Here is a 27,900-nt window from a genome sequence, read left to right on the forward strand (position 1 = left end):
CTGGTCTGTGGGATCTTGGTGAATGTCACTTTCGGGGTTTATAAATATACAATACAGGTACAGTTGGGGGCTAAAATACCTCCTGGACGCCTGTGAGTCATACACGTGACGCCTGTGAGCCATACACGTGACTGGTTTATAGCTGATGATCGCTGCTGCTGCTATTTTATCGTGAACGCTGTCGTCATAACATGAAAAGTCACTCTATGATGCAGTGAAAAATCTGAGTAAATAGGTGTTAAAATTACTACGCTATGATAACATTAAAAAGCACTCTAACATGAGGTAAAAAATTTGAGTAAATACTGTGGGTGTTAAAATTCCATTCCCTTCACACCCACATGACCATCGAGAAAGATGTTTTAACTAGATACTGCCAGAAGTGTCCAGGGGAATTTGTCCGGTATTGTACACCTGAGGATGGGACGGACAGGTGTGTGTGTGTGTGCGCGCGCGTACGTTTTTAATAATTCTTTAGTGTATATGAGTTCAATACATTTCTGTTATTTTAGCGTTAGTTTGATATGCAGTATGTTATTTAATGTACTTCCTGTTTGTTTATTTTATTTTTTTTTACACAACAGTAATTAATTTATATTTTTTGATTTAACAGGTTCGGCGGGACTGCAGCACACCTACCCACGATGACTCCACCCAGAGCACCCACCATCTACCTGCTGCCCCAGGTGAGTCGCTCCTGTTAATTATTATTAGTGCTTGTGTTAATAATGATACTGTTATTAATTGTTTGAGTTATTTTTGTCAGTTTTTTCTTTCTTTTATGAGCAATGTTTAGCTGTAATGCCTTTTTTTCGGAATTGGTCAGTGGTCACAGTGAGTTTTTTTTTAATACTTAAGGCGTAAGGATGTATGTGTAAGAGACAAACACACACACACACACACACACACACACACACACACACACACACACACACACACACACACACACACAAAATTAGAGGCCAAACATACAGAAAAGGACAGACAGAAACTGAAAGGAGAGAGAGAGAGAGAGAGAGAGAGAGAGAATGTTCAGTTGCATTTCTACGTCAGTTGGGAGGGCCAGTTGTCCCTTCACTTAGTACTACCCGTCTCAGTCCGTCCGTCTCCTCTTAATGTTTCCGTAAACTAACTACAGATTTGCTCAGCGGATTACCTCATAGTGCACAGTATAGCCAGATGATCTTGTATCACCACCTACTGTAGCCACATCCTCGTTCCTTCTTATCCACATCTCCCAGTGTAGCCACATCCATATGTCTTCTCTCAGTCACATCTCCCAGTGTAGCCACATCCATATGTCTTCTCTCAGTCACATCTCCCAGTGTAGCCACATCCTCGAATCGTCTCTCAGCCTCGCACTATTCAAATAGGGATTTTATCTGTCCTAACTTTTCGGGAAACATTTTATCTGCGTAACTTTTTGTGTGAGCCACTCGCGTTTACCACAGCGGCGATGACTCCTGTGTTACTACTGCTCTACTGCTGTGATGCTGCTGATCTTCCTATCGTTAATATTGCTATTTTTCGGGCACGGCTGTTAAGGCTGCCTGTCTTGTTGTTATTGTTACTGTTACTGTGTTACTGTGTTACCTCTCCGTCTCTCCTTTAGCATTCCTATTTGTCTACCTTCCTTTCTATCTCTTTCTTCCTCCATCCCTTTCTTCCTTCCTTCCTAGCTCCCTCCCTTCCTTTCTATCAATCTATCTGTTCCTTCCTTCTTTTCTATCCATTCATTCATCCTTCCTTTCTATCCATCCATTCATCCTTCCTTTCTGTCTATCCATTCGTCCTTCCTCTCCTCTCTCTCTCTCTCTCTCTCTCTCTCTCTCTCTCTCTCTCTCTCTCTCTCTCTCTCTCTCTCTCTCTCTCTCTCTCACTCTCTCTCTCTCTCTCTCTCTCTCTCTATCTATCCGTCCGTCCGTCCGTCCGTCCGTCACACGTCATTGCTTATGCAGTAACTTGTGCGTCGGTGGACTCTTAGTTAGAGTTGGGCACACGGCCGCCTGTCACACGACCCGTCAAAACCTCTGGCGAGTCCAGGTTTGTATAATAATAATATGATGATGATGATGATGAAGATGGAGAAAACTAGGAAAAAATTGAAGATGTAGCATTCCTGTAGTGAAGGTGTTAGTGAAGATTGTCTACTCATAACAATTATATTGATTCATACTTAAAATAATAATAACCTCAATACTAGTTTTCATAATTACTTTTTTAAACAATTTTATTAATGAGTTTTTTAACGATGGTAATAATAATAATGATACTACTACTAATGACACTACTAGGTAATTTACTCTTGCATCATAACGAGTATAGCATTTCATTATAATCGTTGCCTCTGGGGGTGACTGAAATACTTTATTGATGAATACTTTTATAATTAATATATACCCTGTGTGATGGTGGTAGTGGTGGTGGTGATGGTAGTGTTTGTAGTAGTGGTAGTAATAATAATAGTAGTAGTAGATGGTGGTGATGGTAGTGATGGCAATAATATTAATAGTGGTAGTAGTGGTGGCAATAATATTAATGGTAGTAGTGGTGGTGGCAGTGGTGGTAATATTGGTGGCAGTGGTAGTGGTGGTAATATTGGTGGTAGTGGTGGTAATCTTGGTAGTGGTGGTGGCAGTAGTGGTAATATGGGAGGCATTGGTGGTAATATTGGTGTCAGTGGTGGTAATATTGGTGGTAGTGGTGGTAGAGGTCACGAGAACAAGGTGTGTGGTGTGGACCCCCGCACCCTTGAGAGTAATTGGGGGACGAACCTTTTCTCTGACGCCCTTTGATCTGAGACACGTCCAGCTCCTGGTGTGTGTGTGTGTGTGTGTGTGTGTGTGTGTGTGTGTGTGTGTGTGTGTGTGTGTGTGTGTGTTTGTGTCTGTCTGTATGTATGAGTTGCGACCTGTGTTGTAATGGTCAGCATGCTCGCCTCGCAAGCAAGCGGACCCGGATTCGATCCCCAGGCAGAGTGAAACTGTGGGCAAGTTTCTTTAAGCCATTTGCCTCTGTCTACCCAGCAGTAATTGGGGACCTGGATGTTAATCGATCTGCTGATCGTGTTCCGGGGTATTGGTTAGCCAGTGCAGTTAGCGAGTTGTCCGGTCATCTCGGACTATTCCTTAACACTGGGCCATGCAACTCGTTAACTTAAGGTGTGGTTGTTGTGTTGGCGACAGCTTCTACACCTTAAACAAATTCATGCTTAGGTGGCCATCCTCGTTACACGAGAGGCAGCCATTATGTATGTACAGTATGTATGTACAGTATGTATGTATGAGAAGAATAAAACAACGAAAACTCAAAACGGGTTGTGGATAAGCCTCTCAGTATCCGCGGATAAGTTGGGACTTGACGATAAATGTCTCCCCCTCCCCTTCACTTCCCTACCTCTTCCTCCTCCTCCCACACCCCTCCTTTTCCTCTCCTACTTCAAACACATACCCCCATCCTCCAGGTCCTACCCCTCCCCATCCCCTCCTCCTTCCCCACCTACCCCTTCCTCCTTCCCCTTTCCCCTTCCTACCCCTACCTCCTTCCCCCTACCTCCTTCCCCCTTTTACCCCCTTCCCCATCTCAACTACCTTCACTGTATCCTCTGTACAGAAAACAATGGATAATTCTAACACAGAATAATAATAATAATAATAATAATAATAATAATAATAATAATAATAATAATAATGATGGCCGAAAGATGTTTGCCAATAAAGGTGGTCAAGTCATCCTGTCGTGCCCGAGCGAGGTCAGGGGATCTTACTCTACACGTTAATGACAAATATCTCTCTCTCTCTCTCTCTCTCTCTCTCTCTCTCTCTCTCTCTCTCTCTCTCTCTCTCTCTCTCTCTCTCAGAACCAACAGGGAGTGAGGTGAAAGAAGGAGGTGATGAAAAGAGGAAAGTGGAGATGTTAATAGGAGGAGGAGGGAGAGTAGAGGATATAGGGAGAGGGAGGGAGAGAGGGAGGGAGGGAGGAGAGGAGAGAGGGACGTAGGGAGAGAAGAGAACGAGAGGGAGGAGGGAGAGGAGAAGAAAGAGGGAGGGAAGAGGGAGAGGAGAAGAGAAATGGGGGGAGAGGGAGAAGAGAAAGAGAGGGAGAAGAGAAGAGAGGTGGAGGGAGGAAGGAGAGTTGAAGAGAAAGGGATGGTGGAGAGGAGAAGAGAGATGGAGGGAGGACTGAGAGCATCGGGTGCAATAAAATTCCATTTTTGATGAGTTGTAAAGTTCACATCTCTGGTCTCCAGGAGTCGACCCTAAGTCAGTTCGTCGGTCAGTCTGACAGTTGGTCGGTCGGCCAGTCGGTCAGTCTGACAGTTGGTCGGTCAGTCAGTCGGCCAGTCTGACAGTTGGTCGGTCAGTCAGTCGGCCAGTCTGACAGTTGGTCGGTCAGTCAGTCGGCCAGTCTGACAGTTGGTCGGTCAGTCAGTCGGCCAGTCTGACAGTTGGTCGGTCAGTCAGTCGGCCAGTCTGACAGATGGTCTATTAGTCAGTTAGTTGGACAGTCAGTCAGTCAATCAAGCGGTTAATCAGTCAGTCATAAGATACAAGTCCTAGGAGACAAGATGCAGGTCCAAGGAGACAAGCTGCAGGTCCTAGGAGACAAGATGCAGGTCCAAGGAGACAAGATGTAGATCCTAGGAGACAAGATGCAGGTCCAAGGAGACAAGCTGCAGGTCCTAGGAGACAAGATGCAGGTCCAAGGAGACAAGATGTAGATCCTAGGAGACAAGATGCAGGTCCAAGGAGACAAGCTGCAGGTCCTAGGAGACAAGATGCAGGTCCTAGGAGACAATGAGGTGGGGAGACAAGATGTAGGTCCTAGGGAGACAAGAAGGAGACAGATGCAGGTCCTAGGAGACAAGATGCAGGTCCTAGGGAGACAGGTCCTAGGAGACAAGATGCAGGTCCTAGGAGACAAGATGCAGGTCCTAGAGACAAGATGCAGGTAGGAGACAAGATGTAGGTCCTAGGAGACAAGCTGCAGGTCCTAGGAGACAAGATGCAGGTCCTAGGAGACAAGCTGCAGGTCCTAGGAGACAAGATGCAGGTCCTAGGAGACAAGCTGCAGGTCCTAGGAGACAAGATGCAGGTCCTGCAGGTCCTAGGAGACAAGATGCAGGTCCTAGGAGACAAGATGCAGGTCCTAGGAGACAAGATGCAGGTCCTAGGAGACAAGATGCAGGTCCTAGGAGACAAGATGCAGACAAGATGCAGGTCCTAGGAGACAAGATGCAGGTCCTAGGAGACAAGCTGCAGGCCTAGGAGACAAGCTGCAGGTCCTAGGAGACAAGATGCAGGTCCTAGGAGACAAGATGCAGGTCCTAGGAGACAAGATGCAGGTCCTAGGAGACAAGATGCAGGTCCTAGGAGACAAGATGCAGGTCCTAGGAGACAAGATGCAGGTCCTAGGAGACAAGATGCAGGTCCTAGGAGACAAGATGCAGGTCCTAGGAGACAAGATGCAGGTGCAGCGATCAACGGTGTCTATTTTTATCCCACTTGTGTAAAGTTATTGATATTGGCTCTGATTGTCTTGACACACACACACACACACACGCACACACACACACACACACACACACACACACACACAACACACACACAAGAAAGAAGAGGGATGTTATGTATAATAAAATAGTGGAGGCAAAGAGAGAGAGAGAGAGAGAGAGAGAGAGAGAGAGAGAGAGAGAGAGAGAGAGAAGTCCGTGGTCTGATGAATTGTGTCTGGGTAAGACAGTGTGGCCAGGTAAGACAGTGTGGCTAGGGTGTGATAGTGTGGCCAGGGGTAAGACAGTGCCAGGGGCCAAGACAGTGTGGCTAGGGGTGAGATAGTGCGGCCAGGGGTGAGATAGTGTGGCTAAGGGGTAACAGTGTGGTCAGGTGGTAAGACAATTCCACATGAGGTAAGACAGTGTGGCCAGGGTGTGACAGTGTGGAGGGGTAAGACAGTGTGGCCAGGGGCTAAGACAGTGTGGCCAGGGTGTGACAGTGTGGCCAGGGTGTGACAGTGTGGCCAAGGAGTTAGACAGTGTGGCCATGGGGTAAGACAGTATGACCAATGGGTGACAGTGTGGCCAGGGGTGTGACTGGGGAGAAGGCGGCCATCTTAGTAGCCGGAACCACACCATTAATCTGGCGCAGGACGACACAAGGTGGCGCTGCTGAGTGTCCACATAATACTGATCCCCTCTGTCTCCCCTCACCCCTGTCTCCTCACTCTTGTCTCCCTTTTTCACTTACTTGCTCTCCTCCTTCACTCTCGCCCCACTTCCTTCCTATTTCCTTTCTCTTCTCTCTTTATTTCCCCTCGGTGGCCCTCATAGATTCCCCTTCCCCTTACTCTTTATTCCTCCTTAACTTTCTCTTTCACTTCCTCTTCCCCTCACTCTTGCTTCCCTTCCCTCTCTCTTATTCCCTGCTTCTTTCCTCTCCACTCTTCCTCATGTCTTTCCTCCCTCCTCTTTCTCCCCAGTCTTGCTCCCTCCACCTTTTCCTCACAGTCTTTCCCTCCCTCTTCTCCCTCAGTCTTGCCTCTCCTCCTGTCCCTCAGTCTTACCTCCCACCCTCAGTCTGCCCTCCTTCTTCTCCCCAGTCTGGCTTCCTCCACTCTCTCCCCAGTCTTGCCTCCTCTCTCCCTCAGTCTTGCTCTCCCTTCTTCTCCCTCAGTCTTGCTCCTTCTTCTCCCCTCCAGCCCTCTTCCTCCCCAGTCTTGCTCCCTTCTCCCAGTCTTGCCCTCCCTTCTTCTCCCTCAGTCTCCTGCTCTCCCCCTCAGTCTTGCCTCCCTCCACTCTCCCCTCAGTCTTGCTCTCCCTTCTTCTCCCCCAGTCTTGCCTCCCCTCCACTCTTCCCCCTCAGTCTTGCCTCCTCTTCTCCTCAGTCTTGCCTCCTCCACTCTCTCTCTCCTCTCCCCAGTCTTGCCTCCCTCTTCTTCTCCCCTCAGTCTTGCCTCCCTTCTTCTCCCCCCTCCCCATCGTCGCCCCCGCCTCGGCAACTTCCACTATGAGGTAGTAGGACAGGCTAGTAGACACAGAGGGGCTAGGGACATACAGAGGGCTAGTAGGACATACAGAGGCTAGTAGGACATACAGAGGCTAGTAGATATACAGAGGGCTAGAGGACATACAGAGGGCTAGTAGAACATACACAAACTAGAACATACAGAGGCTAGTAGACATACAGAGGCTAGTAGGACATACAGAGGGCTAGTAGGACATACAGAGGGCTAGACATACAGAGGGCTAGTAGGGACATACAGAGGGCTAGTAGGACATACACAAACTAGCAGAACATACAGAGGGCTAGTAGGACATACACAAACAGCAGAACATACAGAGGGCTAGTGGGACATACAGAGGCTAGTAGAACATACAGAGGGCTAGTAGGACATACACAAACTAGCAGAACATACAGAGGGCTAGTAGGACATACAGAGGGCTGTAGGGACATACAAAGGGCTAGTAGGACACACAGAGGGCTAGCAGGACATAGAGGGCTAGTAGGACATACAGAGGGCTAGTAGGACATACAGAGGGCTAATAGGACATACACAAACTACAGAACATACAGAGGGCAAAGAGGGCAGTAGGACACAGAGGGCTAGTAGGACATACAGAGGCTAGTAGGACATACACAAACTAGCAGAACATACAGAGGGCTAGTAGGACATACAGAGGGCTAGTAGGACATACAGGGGGCAGTAGGACATCACAAACTAGCAGAACATACAGAGGGCTAGTAGACATACAGAGGCTAGTAGGACATACAGAGGGCTAGTAGGACATACACAAACTAGCAAACATACAGAGGCTAGTAGGCACAGAGGCTAGTAGGACATACAGAGGGCTAGTAGGACATACAGAGGCTAGTAGGACATACAGAGGCTAGTAGGACATACAGAGGGCTAATAGACATACAGAGGGCTAGGACATACACAAACTAGCAGAACATAAGGGCTAGTAGGACATACAGAGGCTGTAGGACATACAGAGGCTAGTAGACATACACAAACTAGCAGAACATACAGAGGGCTAGTAGGACATACAGAGAGCTAGTAGGACATACAGAGGCTAGTAGGACATACAGAGGGCAGTGGGACATACACAAACTAGCAGAACATACAGAGGGCTAGTAGGACATACAGAGGGCTAGTAGGACATACAGAGGCCAGGACATACAGAGGGCTAGTAGGACATACAGAGGGCTAATAGGACACAAACTAGCAGAACATACAGAGGGCTAGTAGGACATACAGAGGGCTAGTAGAGAACATACACAAACTAGCAGAACATACAGAGGGCTAGTAGGACATACACAAACTAGCAGAACATACAGAGGGCTAGTAGGACATACAGAGGGCTAGTAGGACATACAGAGGGCTAGTAGGACATACAGAGGGCTAGTAGGACATACAGAGGGTAATAGAGACACAAACTAGCAGAACATACAGAGGGTAGTAGGACATACAGAGGGCTAGTAGGACATACACAAACTAGCAGAACACAGAGGGCCAGTAGGACATACAGAGGCTAGTAGGACATACAGAGGCTAGTAGGACATACAGAGGGCTAGTAGGACATACAGAGGGCTAGTAGGACATACAGAGGGCTAGTAGGGACATACAGAGGGCTAGTAGAACATACACAAACTAGCAGAACATACAGAGGGCTAGACATACAGAGAGGCTAGTAGGACATACACAAACCAGCAGAACATACAGAGGGCTAGTAGGACATACAGAGGCTAGTAGGACATACAGAGGGCTAGGGACATACACAAACTAGCAGAACATACAGAGGCTAGTAGGACATACAGAGGGCTAGTAGGACATACAGAGGGCTAGTAGAACATACACAAACTAGCAGAACATACAGAGGCTAGAGGACATACAGAGGGCTAAGGACATCAGAGGGCTAGTAATATACAAACAGCAGAACATACAGAGGGCTAGTAGGACATACAGAGGGCTAGTAGGACATACACAAACTAGCAGAACATACAGAGGCTAGTAGGACATACAGAGGGCTAGTAGGACATACAGAGGCTAGTAGGACATACAGAGGGCTAGTAGAACATACACAAACTAGCAGAACATACAGAGGGCTAGTAGGACATACACAAACTAAAGAATACACACAAACTAGCAGAACATACAGAGGGCTAGTAGGACATACAGAGGGCTAGTAGGACATACAGAGGGCTAGTAGGAACATACACAAACCAGCAGAACATACAGAGGGCTAGTAGGACATACAGAGGCTGTAGACATACACAAACTAGCAGAACATACAGAGGCTAGTAGGACATGAGGGCTAGTAGGACATACAGAGGGCTAGTAGGACATACAGAGGCTAGTAGGACATACAGAGGCTAGTAGGACATACAGAGGGCTAGTAGGGACATACACAAACTAGCAGAACATACAGAGGGCTAGTAGGACATACAGAGGGCTAGTAGACACACAGAGGGCTAGTAGAACATACAGAGGGCTGTAGGACATACAGAGGGCTATAGAACATACAGAGAGGGCTAGGGACATACACAAACTAGCAGAACATACAGAGGGCTAGTAGGACATACAGAGGGCTAGTAGGACATACACAAACTAGCAGAACATACAGAGGGCTAGTAGGGACATACAGAGGGCTAGTAGAACATACACAAACCAGCAGAACATACAGAGGGCTAGTAGGACATACAGAGGGCTAGTAGGACACATACAGAGGGCTAGAGACATACACAAACCAGCAGGAACATACAGAGGCTAGTAGGACATGCAGAGGGCTAGTAGGACATACAGAGGGCTAGTAGGACATGGGGCTAGTAGGACATACACAAACTAGCAGAACATACAGAGGCTAGTAGGACATACAGAGGGCTAGTAGGGACATACACAAACTAGCAGAACATACAGAGGGCTAGAGACATACAGAGGCTAGTAGGACATACACAAACTAGCAGAACATACAGAGGGCTAGTAGGACATACAGAGGGCTAGTAGGACACTGAGGGCTAGTAGGACATACTGAGGCTAGTAGGACATACTGAGGGCTGAGGAGGACATACTGCTACAGGGCCAGGGTAGGGACATCACAGAGGGCTAGTAGGACATACTGTACAGAGGGCTAGTAGGACATACTGCACAGGGCTAGTAGGACATACTGTACAGAGGGCTAGTAGGACATACTGTACACAGGGCTAGTAGGACATACTGTACAGAGGGCTAGTAGGACATACTGTACACAGGGCTAGGACATACTGTACACAGGGCTAGTAGGACATACTGTACACAGGGCTAGTAGGACATACTGCACAGGGCTAGTAGGACATACAGAGGGCTAGTAGGACATACTGTACACAGGGCTAGTAGGACATACTGTACACAGGCTAGTAGGACATACAGAGGGCTAGTAGGACATACTGTACACAGGCTAGTAGGACATACTGTACATAGGGCTAGTAGGACATACTGTACACAGGGCTAGTAGGACATACTGTACACAGGGCTAGTAGGACATACTGAGGGCTAGTAGGACATACTGAGGGCTAGTAGGACATACTGCACACAGGACTAGTAGGACATACTGAGGGCTAGTAGGACATACTGCACACAGGGCTAGTAGGACATACCACACAGGGCTGGTAGGACATATTGTACACAGGGCTAGTAGGACATACTGTACACAGGGCTAGTAGGACATACTGTACACAGGGCTAGTAGGACATACTGAGGGCTGTAGGACATGCTGTACACAGGACTAGTAGGACATACTGAGGGCTAGTAGGACATACTGTACACAGGGCTAGTAGGACATACTGTGCACACGGCTAGTAGGACATACTGTACACAGGGCTAGTAGGACATACTGTACAGGGCTAGTAGGGACATACTGTACACAGCTAGTAGGACATACTGTACACAGGGCTAGTAGGACACAGACACAGGGCTAGTAGGACATACTGTACACAGGGCTAGTAGGACATACACACAGGGCTAGTAGGACATACTGTACACAGGGCTAGTAGGACATACTGTACACAGGGCTAGTAGGACATACTGTACACAGGGCTAGTAGGACATACTGTACACAGGGCTAGTAGGACATACTGTACACAGGCCAGTAGGACATTGATATGCAGGATCGTGCAGCAGAACACGCTCCCTGCACGACGTGATCAGACCAACAGGGAACAGTGACTGCCCGCACCACCAACTGATGCACGCAAGTTAACCCTGTGTGTGTGGCGTGTGTGTGTGTGTGTGTGTGCGTGTGTGTGTGTGTGTGTGTGTGTGTGTGTTCGACAAGAAAGGTAAGATGGAGGGGGGTGTTATTGATATTTGGTATTGGGTGGTAAATGTAATATTGATCACATGTTTACAGGAGGGATGGACGTGTTATTAGGAGGTATGTACGTGTTATATGCAAGAAGAGGTGGAAGAGGGGGGTGTCAGTACGTGTTTGCAGATTTACTGAGAAGGCGAGACTGGTTGGGGAAATGGGTTTTTAATTTGTAGTTCTTATCATTAACGATGCTGAAGGTTGTAAATTAAGCATTCTTGATGCCTTAATGTTCACATAATTTAGTTGAGATGGGCTGAACAACACGTGTTCTTCATCATCTGCTCATTATACTCTGCAGAACGTCGTCAGTTTGCCTCTCTGATTTTAAATGAAAGAGAAAACTAGCCAATCACAGACCCGGATTAAGAGCTGGAGGATCAGTGGGGAGAGAGAGGTGGGTAGGTTGAGGGCTGACCAATGAGAAGGTTGAGCTACGGCTGGTGCCTGGCCAATGAGTGCGTTGGGTGGTGTGACGTCACGAGTGCTGCCTGGGGGGCTGTTGTGACAAGAAGAGAACTCTTAGTCCTCCTTCCTCCTGTTGGTGCTAGGTTGAGAGGTCAGAGGTCATGACATGGTGCTAGGATGAGAGGTCAGAGGTCACGAGACGGTGCCTGAGTGAGAGGTCAGAGGTCATGACATGGTGCTAGGATGAGAGGTGAGAGGTCACGAGACGGTGCCTGAGTGAGAGGTCAGAGGTCAGGACATGGTGCCAGGCTGAGAGGTCAGAAGTTACGAGACAGTGCCTGGGTGAGATCAGAGGTCATGAGACAGTTCCTGAGCGAGAGATCAGAGGTCATGAGACTGCTTAGGTGAGAGATCAGAAGTCACTAGACAGTGTCTGGGTGGGAGGTCAGAGGCCACCATATGGTGCCAGGCTGAGAGGTCAGAGGTCACGAAACAGTGCCTGGGTGAGAGATCAAAGGTCACGAGACAGTTCCTGGGTGAGAGATCAGAGGTCACGAGACAGTTCCTGAGCGAGAGATCAGAGGTCACGACAGTTCTGGGGTGAGAGATCAGAGGTCACGAGACAGTTCCTGGGTGAGAGATCAGAGGTCACGAGACAGTTCCTGGGTGAGAGATCAGGAGGTCACGAGACAAAGTTCCTGGGTGAGAGATCAGGAGGTCACGAGACAGTGCTCTGGAGGAGAGATCAGAGGTCACGAGACAGTTCCTGGGTGAGAGATCAGAGGTCACGAGACAGTGCCTGAGTGAGAGATCAGAGGTCACGAGACAGTGCCTGAGTGAGAGATCAGAGGTCACGAGACAGTGCCTGAGTGAGAGATCAGAGGTCACGAGACAGTGCCTGAGTGAGAGATCAGAGGTCATGAGACAGTGCCTGGAGTGGGAGAGATCAGAGGTCATGAGATACAGTTCCTGGGTGAGAGATCAGAGGTCACGAGACAGTGCCTGAGTGAGAGATCAGAGGTCACGAGACAGTGCCTGAGTGAGAGAGGGAGAATTTTAGAGAGAGAGTGAAGGAGAAGAAAGCCGGTGAGAGAGAGAGAGAGAGAGAGAGAGAGAGAGAGAGAGAGAGAGATCCAATGTCACGCTTTCTGCAAATTCCACTCAGACTGGCTGGAGAGGTGGCTTCCGTGGTGGTGGTGGTAGTTATGTGGTAGTGGTGGTGATAGTGGTTTTGGTTGTGATGGTGGTAGTGGTGGCAGTAGTGATGGTGGTAGTAATGACAGTAGTGATGTAGGCCGCACATACATACATGCTATTAAGCATACATTATATACACAAGGCTATTACACAAAGTCGGGGCTGCTATCCTGCTGTATCAGAAAAAAATCGCCAAAGATTAAATATTTTCACCAAATTTAAAAAAAAAAAATCGCCAACTCCACTCTCTGTGTAAATGTCATTGCAGGTTACAGGAGAGAGAGAGAGAGAGAGAGAGAGAGAGAGAGAGAGAGAGAGAGAGAGAGAGAGAGGAAATGGGTGAGAGAAGGGGGAAATGAAAAGGAGAAGAGAAGGAGAGGAGGATGGAGAAAGAAGAGGAGAGAAGGGAGAGGGAGGGAGGGAAAGAAGGGAGGGAGAGGGAGGGAGGGAGGGAAGGAAGGGAGATAGTAAAGTGAAGAGAGGTAGGGAGAGTAAAGAGAAGAGAGGGAGGGAGAGTAAAGAGGAGAGAAGGGAGAGGGAGGGAGGGACGTTTGGCTCACGTCCAGGAGGAACTTGATGGTGGAGTAACATAACCATAGTTCCCTTCATCCCTCCTACTTTCCCCTACCTCCCTCCACCCTCCCTCTTTTCCCATCCCTCCCTCCTTCCACCTTCTTTCCCCCCTTCCCTCCTTTCTTCCCTCCTTCCTCCCTGCCTCCACCCTCTCTTCTCTCCCTTCCCTTGATCCTTCTTCCCTCATTCCCTCCCTCCATACACCCCACTTTCCCTCCCTCTTTCCCTCCCTCCCTCCCTCCCTCTTTCCCTCCCTACATCCATGCTTCCCTCACTCTGTACCACTACCACCACTATTGTACACTGTTTTTCCACAATCACCACACGCCAACACACACACACACACACACCACCACAGCCGCCACCACCACACGCCAACTCACACCACCACACTACCACCACCACCACACCAACACCACCACACCACAACCCACACCACCACCAGACATGAGCCGAGCATCTCACTAGTTTATGTTTTACGCCCGTATCTTATATCGCCGACCATAAGGTATTGCTGGCGTCTGACACAAGAACACGTCATATATAACCTATAAGCTGGTCCCTCCGTGTGTGTGTGAGTGTGTGTGTGTTTTATATATATGAAAAAATAAGAGAGATGGTGTGTATGTATTTTCTGTGTGCGCGTGACCACATCTTCCCTGGCGAGTCGTCCCCCATCTCGGCTCGGTGTTTGGCAGCATCTTGAGCGTGACTCAGGGAGCACCAAGCGGCGGCCGGCGGGTAACAGTTGATGGAGTTGGTGTAGTAAGGAGAATGGCTTAACTGGCTCTGCCATTTGTATTCCCGGCCAGGCCTCCAGCACCTCTCCTCCCCCAGGCGTCGTCTTCGCGTCAGTTGTAGATTGAATTTCCCGCGTTTTCTGTTCACCATGTTTTCGATTCGCGCACACTCAAATATCCCGCGTTTTCAATTGGCCCGTCGTCATATTTCTCGCGTTTTTTTTTTTTTTTTGCTGGCTCGATTTCGTGTTTTCCACGTTTTTCATTGGTCCACTTTTATATTTTTCACGTTTTCGTTAAATGCGTCTTCTATTTCCTCACGTTCTTCTAGTCTCCCGCATTTTTCATTCGCTCGCATTCTCTATAAAATCATATCTTATCTTCCCTGATACTGTGTTCATGTGGGAGTGGATATTGTCACAGTCGTTTTTCATTCTTTTGTCAACTGATAATGGTATTCCACCGATAGTAATTGAAAAACCACAACAGAGAAGAGGTAGAGGAGGTAAACATCGTTCTGCATTATATAAGTATTACGGCCATTAACTGAGATTTTCGCCAAAATATTATTAATTCTAAAGCACCAATATAGGTAGAGACGTGGATACAAGTTCAGGTACAGATGCAAATTAAATTACAGCCAAAATTCAAGTTATTAATACATAGGTTCTTTTAAGGATAAAGGTGCAAGTTACAAATACACTACATACAGGCATAGATAAAATACATAAACTAGTACAGATAATAGTACTAACGTGGATACGAGCACAGTTACAGACTTTTTAGGTTACAGCATTAATAGTACACTGGCAGTAGTTAGGATGAAGGTGTTGTATTGTGGTTAATATACACAGAAATGGTGGTTGTGTTCAGGTATGGTGGTGGTGTACAGGTATGGTAGTGGTGTACAGGTATGGTGAAGATGTATGGTGGAGGTTTACAGGTATGGTGGAGATGTATGGTGGAGGTGTTCAGGTATGGTGGAGGTGTACAGGTATAGTGGAGGTGTACAGGTATGGTGGAGGTGTACAGGTATAGTGGAGGTGTACAGGTATAGTGGAAATGTACAGGTATAGTGCAGGTGTACAGGTATAGTGGAGGTGTACAGGTATAGTGGAGGTGTACAGGTATAGTGGAGGGGCACAGGATGCTGGAGGTGTACAGGCACATGGAGGTGTACAGGGTATAGTGGAGGTAAGGAGAAGCGGAGTCGTTGTCGTGTCCCTTTATGTTATATACCAAGTGTTAAAGCAGTAGACTGGAGTGTAGGTACCTGTACACACACACACACTTGCAGGGGGGGCCGGGGAGTCATTATTTTCGTCGCTTCTACTTACGATCTGCGGATGACATGATGGTGACGTCATCAACCAAGAGAGAGAGAGAGAGAGAGAGAGAGAGAAAGAGAGAGAGAGAGAGAGAGAGAGAGAGAGAGAGAGAGAGAGAGATGGTTCTAATGAATCATATTGATGCCCTACGTGGTGTATGTGTGTGGTGGTAGTGGTGTATGTGTATGGTGGCAGTGGAGTGTGTATATATATATATATATATATATATATATATATATATATATATATATATATATATATATATATATATATATATATATATATATATATATATATATATATATATATATATATATAAATATATGGTGGCAGTGTGTATATTAGTATGATGGCAGAGGAGTAGGTAACCATACCATTATTATTGTTGGTGTGTTTAGTATGCGACTGGGATACCCACCTTGACTGCCCAACCAAGGTCGCGAGGGGACTGACTGCCCAGCCCGACACAACACTGTTACCACAACCCCACCACCTCTACCGTACCTCTCTACCTCACTCACTCGCTCACTACTTGAGATCACTTTACGACTTATCCATTCTCTCTGTCTCATTTATTGCACGTAAAATTCCACAGAGTTCTCGGTTATGCAAAATACTAGAAGCGGGTTCAGTCCTGTGTCTTGCGAGGGTTGCTGGGGGCGTATTATTCTGCCTTGGTATGACGCGCTGAGTTGGCCATTTGCCTCTTCAGTGCCTCTGGGTGGAACTGACCTTCTTCGCCAGGAGATTAAGTGTGTTATATACAGGTGTCCTCAGGTAGTGAATTAGTTAAAGAATGCCTTAGTTAGTTAGGTAATTAGTTGCTTAGTAAGTTAATAAGTGAGTTATTGAGTTATTAGCAAGTAATTTTGTTAGTAATATGGTGATTGAGTTAGTTAGCTTATTACATTGTTACAGTATTTGATTAAATGATGCGTTGAGTAAGTTAGTTTGTTAATATTATTTAAATAATGATTTTGACATTCTCTTTGTTAATGCACCTTTATAAAGTATTTTCATACTTTATAAACATGGATACACAGTATTTTAAAATGACATTATTATTATTATTATAAGTAGGAGTAGTTGTAGTAGTGTTTTGTTATTGTTGATATTATTATTATCATCTTCATTAGATAACATAATAGAACCCACCCACGTCATCCTTTGTGCTGAGATCAATAACATCAGTCCCCGTGGTGGTGGTGAGGGAGGGATAGGTCAGTGCGTGCCTCATTCTCACTCATTGTGTGGACGGTACAGTGTGTGTGTGTGTGTGTGTGTGTGTGTGTGTGTGTGTGTGTGTGTGATACCAACTCGAGGTCGATTAACAGGCCCTTAAAGTGAATCAGGGTACGGATGCTGTGTACAAAAATGTCTTTAGATAAAAAGTGACCACCAAATCGTGTTTTAATCGGATTCTGTCCATAATCGAATTCTAGAGAGACTTTGGAAGAGCCAATTCCTCTGCCGAGTTTCAATGAAATCAGTAAACCGGTTTTAGAGTTATCGCGTCCCCCCCCCCACACACACACGTGATGCCGTAAATGCCCCACAGAGACTCCGTGCCGCTGGTCTTGGTATCGTTAATGGCAAGGAAACGAGGCGACTGTCCAGCGGTTGATGGATCCGGGTGCCATCGTGATTAATGGTGATGTGCCGCTGGTGACTATTTGTTTACGAACCCTCCGTCACCATGAGCACCCCGCCGCCTTACCAAAGTCTATCAACACGGATCTACCTCCCCTTCATGCTACCACAGCCCTCCCCCCCTCCCCGCCAGTCCCCATAGAAGGAAATTTTGAGAGAGAGATGTATTACTAGAAGAGGAGAAGGAAAAACAGGAGGAGTTGGAGGTGGGCGAGGTAGAGAATTGTGACAGTGACGACTATAGCGGTGACGAAGACGTTGGTGACGCAATAACTAGACGATGGTGATGACTCCTGCGACGAGAACTGTCCCTGGGACCAAGTCTTGCGTGGCCAGTGTGTTTACAAGTAGATACTGTACAATAATGAGAGAATTCTACTTTACTGGGAACTGTAAGAGCTGCTGTTGTCTTCAAGAGGCGCCTGAAGGAGAGATATAATTAATAAGTTCAGAGGATGTATACTGGAGGCTTGTTGTAGTGTTGGTGAGGGTGGTGGTGCTGGTGTTGAGGGGGAGTGGTGGTGTTGGAGGACGTACAGTACTTGATGATGGTTGTTCTGGTGGAGAGAGTACATGCTCTTTACACCATACCGCCGCCGGTAACTGGTTGAATGGGCCCCCAATTTGACTAAACCTAACCTAACCAGACCCTTAGGGAATAGGATATCGTGGGTCGAATGGAGTCCCAATCCCCGCTCAGTCTGACCAGTAAGATTAGGGAGAATTACCACTGGGGGCTTTGATCATAACACTTACGTAGGTTGGGCTCTATTAAGATTGAGCACCAGTTGAACTACAAGTCTGCGGCCCACTACGGCACCTCCCCCACCCTCACTTCCCCTCGCGACTCCTTCCCCCATCCCCTCCCCCAATCAACACTGCTGTGAGGGCCAGGAAGAGGAAGAGTTGGGAAGAGAGAGAGAGAGAGAGGGGGTTGAAGAAGGGAGAGCTTTGATTTACCTACCGGAAGAGGACTTTCGTGCGAGTGTGTCCGCGCGGAAATGCCAATTTCTGGAGGAGCTTTTGCCGTATTGTTGCTCTCTCTCTCTCTCTCTCTCTCTCTCTCTCTCACGGCCTCTACACTTTTCTGGCTGGACGGTCCTGGCAGAAGCACTGAAACCCTAACAACGCAACACTAAGCTGTGAGGAAACCCCGATAGGTAAAAGCTGTAAAGCCGACGGATAACAGCACGACAGTCTCCTCTTCCTGGTGTGTGTGTTATTATTGTGTGTGTTTGTGTGTGTGTGTGTGTGTGTGTGTGTGTGTGTGTGTGTGTGTGTGTGTGGACGAGATATATGAGAGTTAGGAGACAGGGCATAAATATAGGTGTAGTTGTCAATAATTATCTAGACGCAACACACCAGGCTGGGCTCAACGGAGTACATAACACTTTAAGGTCAAATAATGTAACGGGACCAATACTGAACTAGGGTGGAGGAGGGTATGAAGGCTTTGGCAGGTGTCACTTACGTCCAAATTATGTCAAACATCACTATGGTCATGTGTGTCATACGGTGCTATGGTCATGTGTGTCATACGGTGCTATGGTCATGTGTGTCATACGGTGCTATGGTCATGTGTGTCATACGGTGCTATGGTCATGTGTGTCATACGGTGCTATGGTCATGTGTGTCATACGGTGCTATGGTCATGTGTGTCATACGGTGCTATGGTCATGTATACGGTGCTATGGTCATGGCATACGGTGCTATGGTCATGTGTGTCATACGGTGCTATGGTCATGTGTCATATAGTACTGTGGTCATGTGTCATACGGTGCTATGGTCATGTATACGGTGCTATGGTCATGTGTGTCATACGGTGCTATGGTCATGTGTGTCATACGGTGCTATGGTCATGTGTGTCATACGTGCTATGGTCATGTGTGTCATACGGTGCTATGGTCATCGTGTGTCATACGGTGCTATGGTCATGTGTGTCATACGGTGCTATGGTCATGTGTGTCATACGGTGCTATGGTCATGTGTGTCATACGGTGCTATGGTCATGTGTGTCATACGGTGCTATGGTCATCATGTCATACGGTGCTATGGTCATGTGTGTCATACGGTGCTATGGTCATGTGTGTCATACGGTGCTATGGTCATGTGTGTCATACGGTGCTATGGTCATGTGTGTCATACGGTGCTGTGGTCATGTGTCATACGGTGCTATGGTCATGTGTGTCATACGGTGCTATGGTCATGTGTCATACGGTGCTGTGGTCATGTGTCAACGGTCTATGTCATGTGTGTCATACGTGCTATGGTCATTTGTGACATACGGTGCTATGGTCATGTGTGTCAAACGGTGCTATGGTCATGTGTGTCATACGGTGCTGGTCATGTGTGTCATACGGTGCTATGGTCATGTGTGTCATACGGTGCTATGGTCATGTGTGTCATACGGTGCTATGGTCATGTGTGTCATACGGTGCTATGTCATGTGTGTCATACGGTGCTATGGTCATGTGTGTCATACGGTGCTGTGGCGTGTCATACGGTGCTGTGGTCATGTGTGTCATACGGTGCTATGGTCATGTGTGTCATACGGTGCTATGGTCATGTGTGTCATACGTGCTGTGGTCATGTGTGTCATACGGTGCTATGGTCATGTGTGTCATACGGTACTATGGTCATGTGTGTCATACGGTGCTATGGTCATGTGTCATACGGTGCTATGGTCATGTGTGTCATACGGTGCTATGGTCATGTGTTATACGGTGCTATGGTCATGTGTGTCATACGGTGCTATCATGTGTGTCATACGGTGCTATGGTCATGTGTTACGGTGCGTGTGTCATACGGTACTATGGTCATGTGTGTCATACGGTGCTATACGGTGGTCATGTGTGTCATACGGTGCTATGGTCATGTGTGTCATACGGTGCTGTGGTCATGTGTGTCATACGTTATGGTCATGTGTGTCATGCGCTATGGTCAGTGTGTGTCATACGGTGCTATGGTCATGTGTGTCATACGGTGCTATGGTCATGTGTGTCATACGGTGCTGTGGTCATGTGTGTCATACGGTGCTGTGGTCGTGTGTCGCCGTGCTGGGTCATGTGTGTCATACGGTGCTGTGTCATGTGTGTCATACGGTGCTGTGGTCATGTGTGTCATACAGGTGCTGTGGTCATGTATGTCATACGGTGCTGTGGTCATGTGTCATACGGTGCTGTGGTCATGTGTCATACGGTGCTGTGGTCAGTGTGTCATACGGTGCTATGGTCATGTGTGTCATACGGTGCTGTCATGCATACGGTGCTATGGTCATGTGTGTCATACGGTGCTATGGTCATGTGTGTCATATAGTACTGTGGTCATTGTGTCATTATCGCCGCGGTTAGTGTCACCTCGGCACCTAATTGGAGGGGGAACGAGCTGTCTGATCCTTGTGACGTCACGGTGGATATAATTGGTCTTGGGGTCTCTCTCTGTGTGAGAAACGAAGAAGAATTAGTAGGAAACAAAGGAAAAGGAATAGATAGAGGAAGACGAGGAGGAGGGTGGAGGAGGAGGTTGGAGGTAGTGGGAGGAGGATGGAGGTAGTAGGGGAGGGTGGAGGTAATGGGAGGAGGAGGAGGTGGGAGGTAATATCAAGCTCAGGTTCCCTCTAATGGCTGCCATTACGTATTTATTGTTGTGTGCATATGTGTGTGTATGTTTGTTCATGTGTATGTGTATATGTATGATGTATGTGTATGTATGTGTATTGTGTGTACAGTATGTGTATATGTGTTTGTGTGTACATGCATGAACGTCTGTGTGTATGTGTTCATGTATGAGTCAGTGTATATATATATATATATATATATATATATATATATATATATATATATATATATATATATATATATATGCAAATCAGGTGCGCGTGATTCAGGTATGCTGATAACCACAAAGAAGAAAACACGAAGTTCTGCTGTAATTCACACTAGCATAATATATATATATATATATATATATATATATATATATATATATATATATATATATATATATATATATATATATATATATATATATATATATATATAGTGTGTGTGTGTATTAACACACTGTTTACCACATTACGCATAATTAAGCGAAAACGTAAATTAGTGTTTATCTAAGTTGAAGAAAACAAACAAACACGGTCCTCACACACAATAAAGGTTCATTGAGGGCCGTGTTTGTGTCGCGGCCTCAGGACAGACATGTTACTAAACAAACATCACAAGTATATAAAACACTCCTTGGTCATCTTGGTACTTGGTGTGTGTGTGTGTTAATATGTAAGTCTTGTGTGTATATGTAGGTCTTGTGTGTATATGTAGGCTGTATATGTAGGTCTTTGTATATGTAGGTCTTGTGTGTATATGTAGGTCTTGTGTGTGTTAATATGTAGGTCTTGTGTGTATATGTAGGTCTTCTGTGTGTTAATATGTAGGTCTTGTGTGTATATGTAGGTCTTCTGTGTGTTTATATGTAGGTCTTCTTTGTGTGTATATGTAGGCCTTATGTGCGTTTATATGTAGGTGTCGTGTGCTTGTGTTGATATGTAGGTCTTGAGGGCGTTCTTATGGCAATTTTGAAGGCAGAATCCTTACCTGTTCTTCATGATTTCACTTAATAGTAAAGTTCTTGTTAGGTTCTACGTGGAGTTCATTAGGGTGTTCATTGAGGTGTTCTACAAGACGTTCACTCACGATAGGGAACGTACAGTAGGTGGAGAAAGATTAGTTTCCAGCACCGACAGTTCTGTTCTCCGTCTTCCTATTGATTGTATACATGTTCGATCAATGTAAACTTGTAGGGCAATTTTTACTGAAGAAATTCCTCTCCTTCTCTCTCGTTAATAACTTGATACATAGGGTATAACAAAGGGTTATATTGTACTCTAGGGCTTAATTTGTCTTATTCAAAGGGTTAAGGTTTCGTACTTAAGGGATTAATTTGAGGTATCGTTTGCACGTTTTTAATTATCGTATTCAAAGGATTTATGTATCGTACTCAAGGGCTTTAGTCATTGTACTCGTTGGTTTAAGCCATCGTACTCCAGGGTTTAAGGCATGTTATTAACTGCGCTGATTCATCGTATTGAGAGAGAGAGAGAGAGAGAGAGAGTATGGTTCAACGTGGTATAAGATGGCAGCAGCAGTCATTATTGTCGGCACTTTGTACTGCCTCTCGGAGTGCCATCTGCCTCAACCACCTGTGAGGCGCGGCACTGAGGCATCACAGTGGGCGGCAGCTGGTGAAGTGGGCGGCATCTGGTGAAGTGGTGGAGAGTGTCACTGGTGTGTTTGTTGTGGTGGTAAGGTTGGGGTGTGTGCGGTGTGGAAGCGGTGGTGTGTGTGGGCAGGTGTGGGGGCGGTGTTGTGTGTGTGTGTGTGTGTGGGCTGTGTGTGTGTGTGAGGCGGTGTTGTAGGTGTGGGGGCGGTGTTGAGGTGTGGGGGCAGTTGTAGGTGTGGGGGCGGTGTTGTGGGTGTGAGCGGTGTGTGTGTGTGTGTGGCGGTGTTGTAGGTGTGTGGGGCGTGTTGTGGGGCGTTGTAGGTGTGGGGACGTTGTAGGTGGGGACGGTGTTGTGTGGGGGGCGGTGTTGTAGGTGTGGGTGTGTGAGGGTATCCTGTTGGTGTTGTGGGTGAAGGTTGTGACAGGTCTGTTGTATATATTGATAGTGGTTGTAATAATAGTTGTAGTTGTGGTTAGTTGTAGTGGTAGTTTGTGTAGTAAGTGTAGTTGTGGTAGGTGTAGTGATGGTAGATATAGGTGTAGTGGTGGTAGATGTAGGTGTAGTGGTGGTAGATAGGTGGTGAGATGTAGTGGTGGTAGATGTAGGTGTAGTGGTGGTAGATGTAGGTGTAGTGGTGGTAGATGTAGTGGTGGTAGATGTAGGTGTAGTGGTGGTAGATGTAGGTGTAGTGGTGGTAGATGTAGTGGTGGTATGTAAGAGGGTGGTAGATATAGATGTAGTGGTGGTAGATGTAGGTGTAGTGGTGGTAGATGTAGGTAGTGGTGGTAGATGTAGTGGTGGTAGATGTAGGTGTAGGTGGTGGTAGATGTAGGATGTAGTGGTGGTAGTGATGGTGGTAGATGTAGGTGTAGTGGTGGCAGGTGTAGTGGTGGTAGGTGTAGTGTGTAGAGTAGGTGTAGTGTGTGTGGCGGTAGTAGTGGTGGTAGATATAGGTGTAGTGGTGGTAGGTGTAGTGGTGGTAGATGGCAGGTGTAGTGGTGGTAGGTAGTGGTGGTAGGTGTAGTGGTGGTAGGATGTAGGTGTAGTGGTGGCATGCAGGTAGTGGCAGATTAGGTGTAGTGGGGTGGTAGATGTAGGTAGTGGTGGTAGGTGTAGTGGTGGCAGATGTAGGTGTAGGTGGTGGTAGGTGCAGTGGTGGTAGATATAGGTGTAGTGGTGGTAGGTGTAGTGGTGGTAGATGTAGGTGTAGTGGTGGTAGGCATGGTGGCATGAAGTGGGTGTGGTGGTAGGTGTAGTGGTGGTAGATATAGGTGTAGTGGTGGTAGGTGTAGTGGTGGTAGGTGTAGTGGTGTAGATATAGGTGTAGTGGTGGGTAGATATAGGTAGTGGCAGCAGTGTGTGGAGAGTAGTGTGTGTAGTGGTGTGGCAGTAGTGGTGGTAGATGTAGGTGTAGTGGTGGTGGTGATATAGGTGTAGTGGTGGTAGGTGTAGTGGTGGTAGATATAGGTGTAGTGTAAAGGCGTGTAGTAGGTGTAGTGGTGGTAGATGGTAGGTGTAGTGGTGGTAGATGTAGGTGTAGTGGTGGTAGGTGTAGTGGTGGTAGATATAGGTGTAGGTGGTAGGTGTAGTGTGTGTGGTAGATATAGTGCAGTGGGTGGCAGGTGTAGATATAGGTGTAGTGGGTGGTAGGTGTGGTGGCAGATATAGGTGCAGTGGTGGCAGGTGTAGTGGTAGACAGAAGTAGTGGGTGGTAGGTGTAGTGGTGGTAGATGTAGGTGTAGTGGTGGTAGGTGTAGTGGTGGTAGATATAGGTGTAGTGGTGGTAGGTGTAGTGGTGCAGATATAGGTGTAGTGGTGGTAGGTGTAGTGGTGGTAGATATAGGTAGTGGTGGTGTGAGTGTGTGAGACAGGTGTAGTGGTGGGTGGTGAATAGGTGTAGTGGTAGGTGTAGTGGTGGTAGATATAGGTGTAGTGGTGGTAGGTGAGATGAGTAGTGGTGGTAGATATAGGTGTAGTGGTGTATGTAGTGGTGGCAGATACAGGTGCAGGGTGGCGAGGTGCAGTGGTGGTAGGTGAAGCGTGTAGATGAAAAGGCGGCGGTGATTGCAGTGAAGTGCGGTGTGTGCGATGGCATATATATGCAGTAGTGGTGGCGATACAGGTGCAGTGGTGGCAGTAGTGGTGGCAGGTGTAGTGCAGATACAGTGAGTGGCTGTGCAGGTGGCAGATGTAGGTGTATGGTGGTAGGTGAAGGAGTGCAGTGCAGTGGTGCAGTGGTAGGTGGTAGATGTAGGTGTAGTGGTGGTAGATGTAGTGGGTGGTAGATAGGTGTGGTGGTAGGTAGTGGTGGTAGGTGTAGTGGTGGTAGACAGTGTAGTGGTAGGTGTAGTGGTGGTATATAGGTGAAGTGTGTGGTGTAGTGGTGGTAGATATGCAGTGGTGGTAGGTGAAGGTGGCATATAGGTGTAGTGGCAGGAGTGTAGTATAAAGTAGTGGTGTGGAGGGTGGTAGATACAGTGTAGTGGTGGTAGGTAGTGTGTAGTGGTAGGTGAAAGGTATGGTAGGGTAGAGGTGAAGTGGGTATATAGTAGTGATAGGTGTAGTGGTGGTAGATGTATATGAAAGTAGTGGTGGTAGGTAGTGGTGGTAGATATAGTGCAGGTGAGGTGTAGTGGTGGTAGGTGTAGTGGTGGTAGATTATGGTAGTGTGGTAGGTGTGTAGGTTAGTGTGGTGGCATACAGGTGTAGTGGTGGTAGGTAGGTGGGTGGTGAAGGGTGGTAGATGTAGTGTGGTGCAGGTGTATTGGTGGGAGGTAGGTGGTGGTGCAGGTGGCAGGTGTAGTGGTGGTAGGTGAGTGTGTGGGGTGGCGTGGCAGGTAGTGGTGGTAGATATAGGTGTAGTGGTGGGTAGGCAGTGTGTGGTGACATAGGTATGGTGGCAGGGTGTAGGTTAGTGGTGGTGGTAGGTGCAGGTGGCAGGCAGGTGAGTAGGTGGCAGGTGTAGTGGGTGGTAGGCAGGTTAGTAGTGGTGGTAGGTAGTGGTGGTAGATATAGGTGTAGTGGTAGGTGTAGTGGTGGTAGATATAGTGTAGTAGTGGTGCAGTGGTGGCAGTGCAGTGGTGGTAATTGAGTGAGTGGTGGAAAGCAGGTAGTGGTAGGTGTAGTGGTGGTAGATATAGGTGTAGTGGTGGTAGGTGTAGTGGTGGTAGGTAGTGGTGGTAGATATAGGTGTAGTGGTGGTAGGTGTAGGTGGTAGATTAGGTGTAGTGGTGGTAGGTGTAGTGGTGGTAGATATAGGGTGTAGTGGTGGTAGGTGTGAGGGTGGTGGTATGTGGGTGTGAAGGTATGGTAGTGAGGCAGTGGTGGTAGATGATAGTGGTGGTAGGTGTGGTGGTGGTAGATATAGGTGGGGTGTGTAGTGGTGATGAGTGAAAGTAGTGGTGTGATATAGGTGTTGGTAGATATGGTGGTGGTGGTGTAGTGGTGGTAGATGGGTGTGTGGTGAGGTGTAGTGGTGGTAGATAGGTGGTGGAGTGTGTAGTGGTGGTAGATATAGGTGTAGTGGTGGTAGGTGTAGTGGGTTGTGGTGGTGGTGAGGTGTGGTGGTGGTGTAGGTGTAGTGGTGGTAGATAAGGTGTGTGGTAGGTGTAGTGGTGGTAGATATAGGTGTAGTGTAGTGGTGGTAGTAGGTAGGTGTAGTGGTGGTAGGTGTAGTGTGGTAGGTGGTGGTGAGTATATTAGGTAGTGTGTAGTGGTGGGTGGATATAGGTGTAGTGGTGGTAGGGTGATGGTGGTAGATAGGTGAGTGGTGTAGTGGTGGTAGATATAGGTAGTGGGTAGGTGTAGTGGTGGTAGGTAGTGGTGGTAGGTAGGTAGTGGTGGTAGGTGTGTAGTGGTGGTAGTGTAGGTGGTGGTGAGTAGTGGTGGTAGATATAGGTGTAGTGGTGGTAGGTGAGTGGTGGTAGATATAGGTGTAGTGTAGGTGTAGTGGTGGTAGATATAGGTGTAGGTGGTAGGTGTAGTGGTAGATAGGTGTGTGGTGGTAGGTGTGTGGTGTAGTGTGTTATAGTGTAGTGGTGGTAGATATAGGTGTAGTGGTGGTAGGTGTAGTGGTAGTGTGGTAGTATATAGTGGGTAGGTGAGGGTGGAATATAGGTGTAGTGGTGGTATAGTGTAGTGAGTGGGTAGGTGTAGGTGGTGGTAAGGCGGTAGTGTGGCAGATATAGGTGTAGTAAAAGGTGAGTGGTGGTAGTGTGTGTGGTAGATATAGGTGTAGTGGTGGTAGGTGTAGTGGTGGTAGATATAGGTGTAGTGGTGGTAGGTGTAGTGTGGTGTAGATAGTGAGGTGGTGGTAGGTGTAGTGGTGGTAGGTGTAGTGGTGGTAGATATAGTGGGTGGTAGGTGTAGTGGTGGTAGATATAGGTGTAGTGGTAGATATAGGTGTAGTGGTGTGTGTAGTGGTGGTAGGTGTAGTGGTGGTAGGTGAGTGTGGAGATGGTAGGTGAGTGGTGGTAGGTGTGGTGGAGGTGGGTGGAAATATAGGTGTAGTGGTGAGAGGTGGTGGTGGTAGGAGTGGTGGTAGATATAGTAGTGGTGGTAGGTGTAGTGTGGTGTGTAGTGGTGGATATAGTGTAGTGGTGGTAGTGTAGTGGTGGTAAATATAGGTGTAGTGGTGGTAAATATGGTGTGGTGGTGGGTGTGTGTTCAGGCGCCTGGGACAACAAAATGACACCACCATGACTCGTTTAAATCAACTAAGTCAGTCCTCCTTAACTCACTCACTAACTTAGTTGTGGTGACTTACCTCCCCACACCCTCTCTCCCTCACAGGTTTATAAACCACCGTCGGCTTTAACCTTTTACAGTATACAGTGGCAGACAGATACATACATACATACATGGGGCTAAAGTTGACATCAGAACTACAGTACCATTGATATTCTTTACCTTAAATAGATTCTGAACACCAAGTAAGGTATGTAAATTAATTTACAGAATCATACACTAGGGTTTCTTTTGATATTTTCACCCTTATTTTGTTCCATCTGTTATGTCGTATCAATAAAATAAAAAGAATGCGTACCTAACATAGTCTCTCATTTAATATTTATTCGCCGTTTTCTTTGGTTCCCATCTCTTTTTGTCGTATCTCAAGTAAGCCATTAAGACGCATTTCTTACATCAACAGGCCGTGGGAGGAAATTAAACTTGAGATTCTCTGAGACTTCGGCTTATTATCGTATATGAGATAACTCGGACACATTTTCACTTCAACAGTTAGTATTTTTGTGGGGTAGAGGAGGGAGGAGGCCTGTTTGAGTCTCAGGATTTTGACCGTCTGTCCTTGGGTGCTGCCTCAAGCACGTCCCCATCTGACTCAAGCACTGATCAACACGTCCCCATCTGACTCAAGCACTGATCAACACGTCCCCATCTGACTCAAGCACTGATCAACACGTCCCCATCTGACTCAAGCACTGATCA

The 27,900-nt window shown here is 47.1% G+C and overlaps 1 protein-coding gene across 1 annotated transcript in view; it reads left to right on the plus strand.

Moving 5' to 3' along the window:
* The first annotated feature begins 5,296 nt into the window (after nt 1-5,296).
* Nucleotides 5,297-27,900, plus strand: part of LOC121871702 — a 63,853-nt gene continuing 41,249 nt past the window's right edge. Inside the window, exons 1-2 of the mRNA XM_042374113.1 lie at nt 5,297-5,470; nt 5,937-6,046. Coding sequence (XP_042230047.1) covers nt 5,297-5,470; nt 5,937-6,046 — 284 coding nt within the window. The remainder of the gene's footprint in view (nt 5,471-5,936; nt 6,047-27,900) is intronic.

The sequence above is a fragment of the Homarus americanus genome, unplaced genomic scaffold (genome assembly GCF_018991925.1).
Source record: "Homarus americanus isolate GMGI-L3 unplaced genomic scaffold, GMGI_Hamer_2.0 scaffold39675, whole genome shotgun sequence".
Lineage (NCBI taxonomy): Eukaryota > Metazoa > Arthropoda > Malacostraca > Decapoda > Nephropidae > Homarus > Homarus americanus.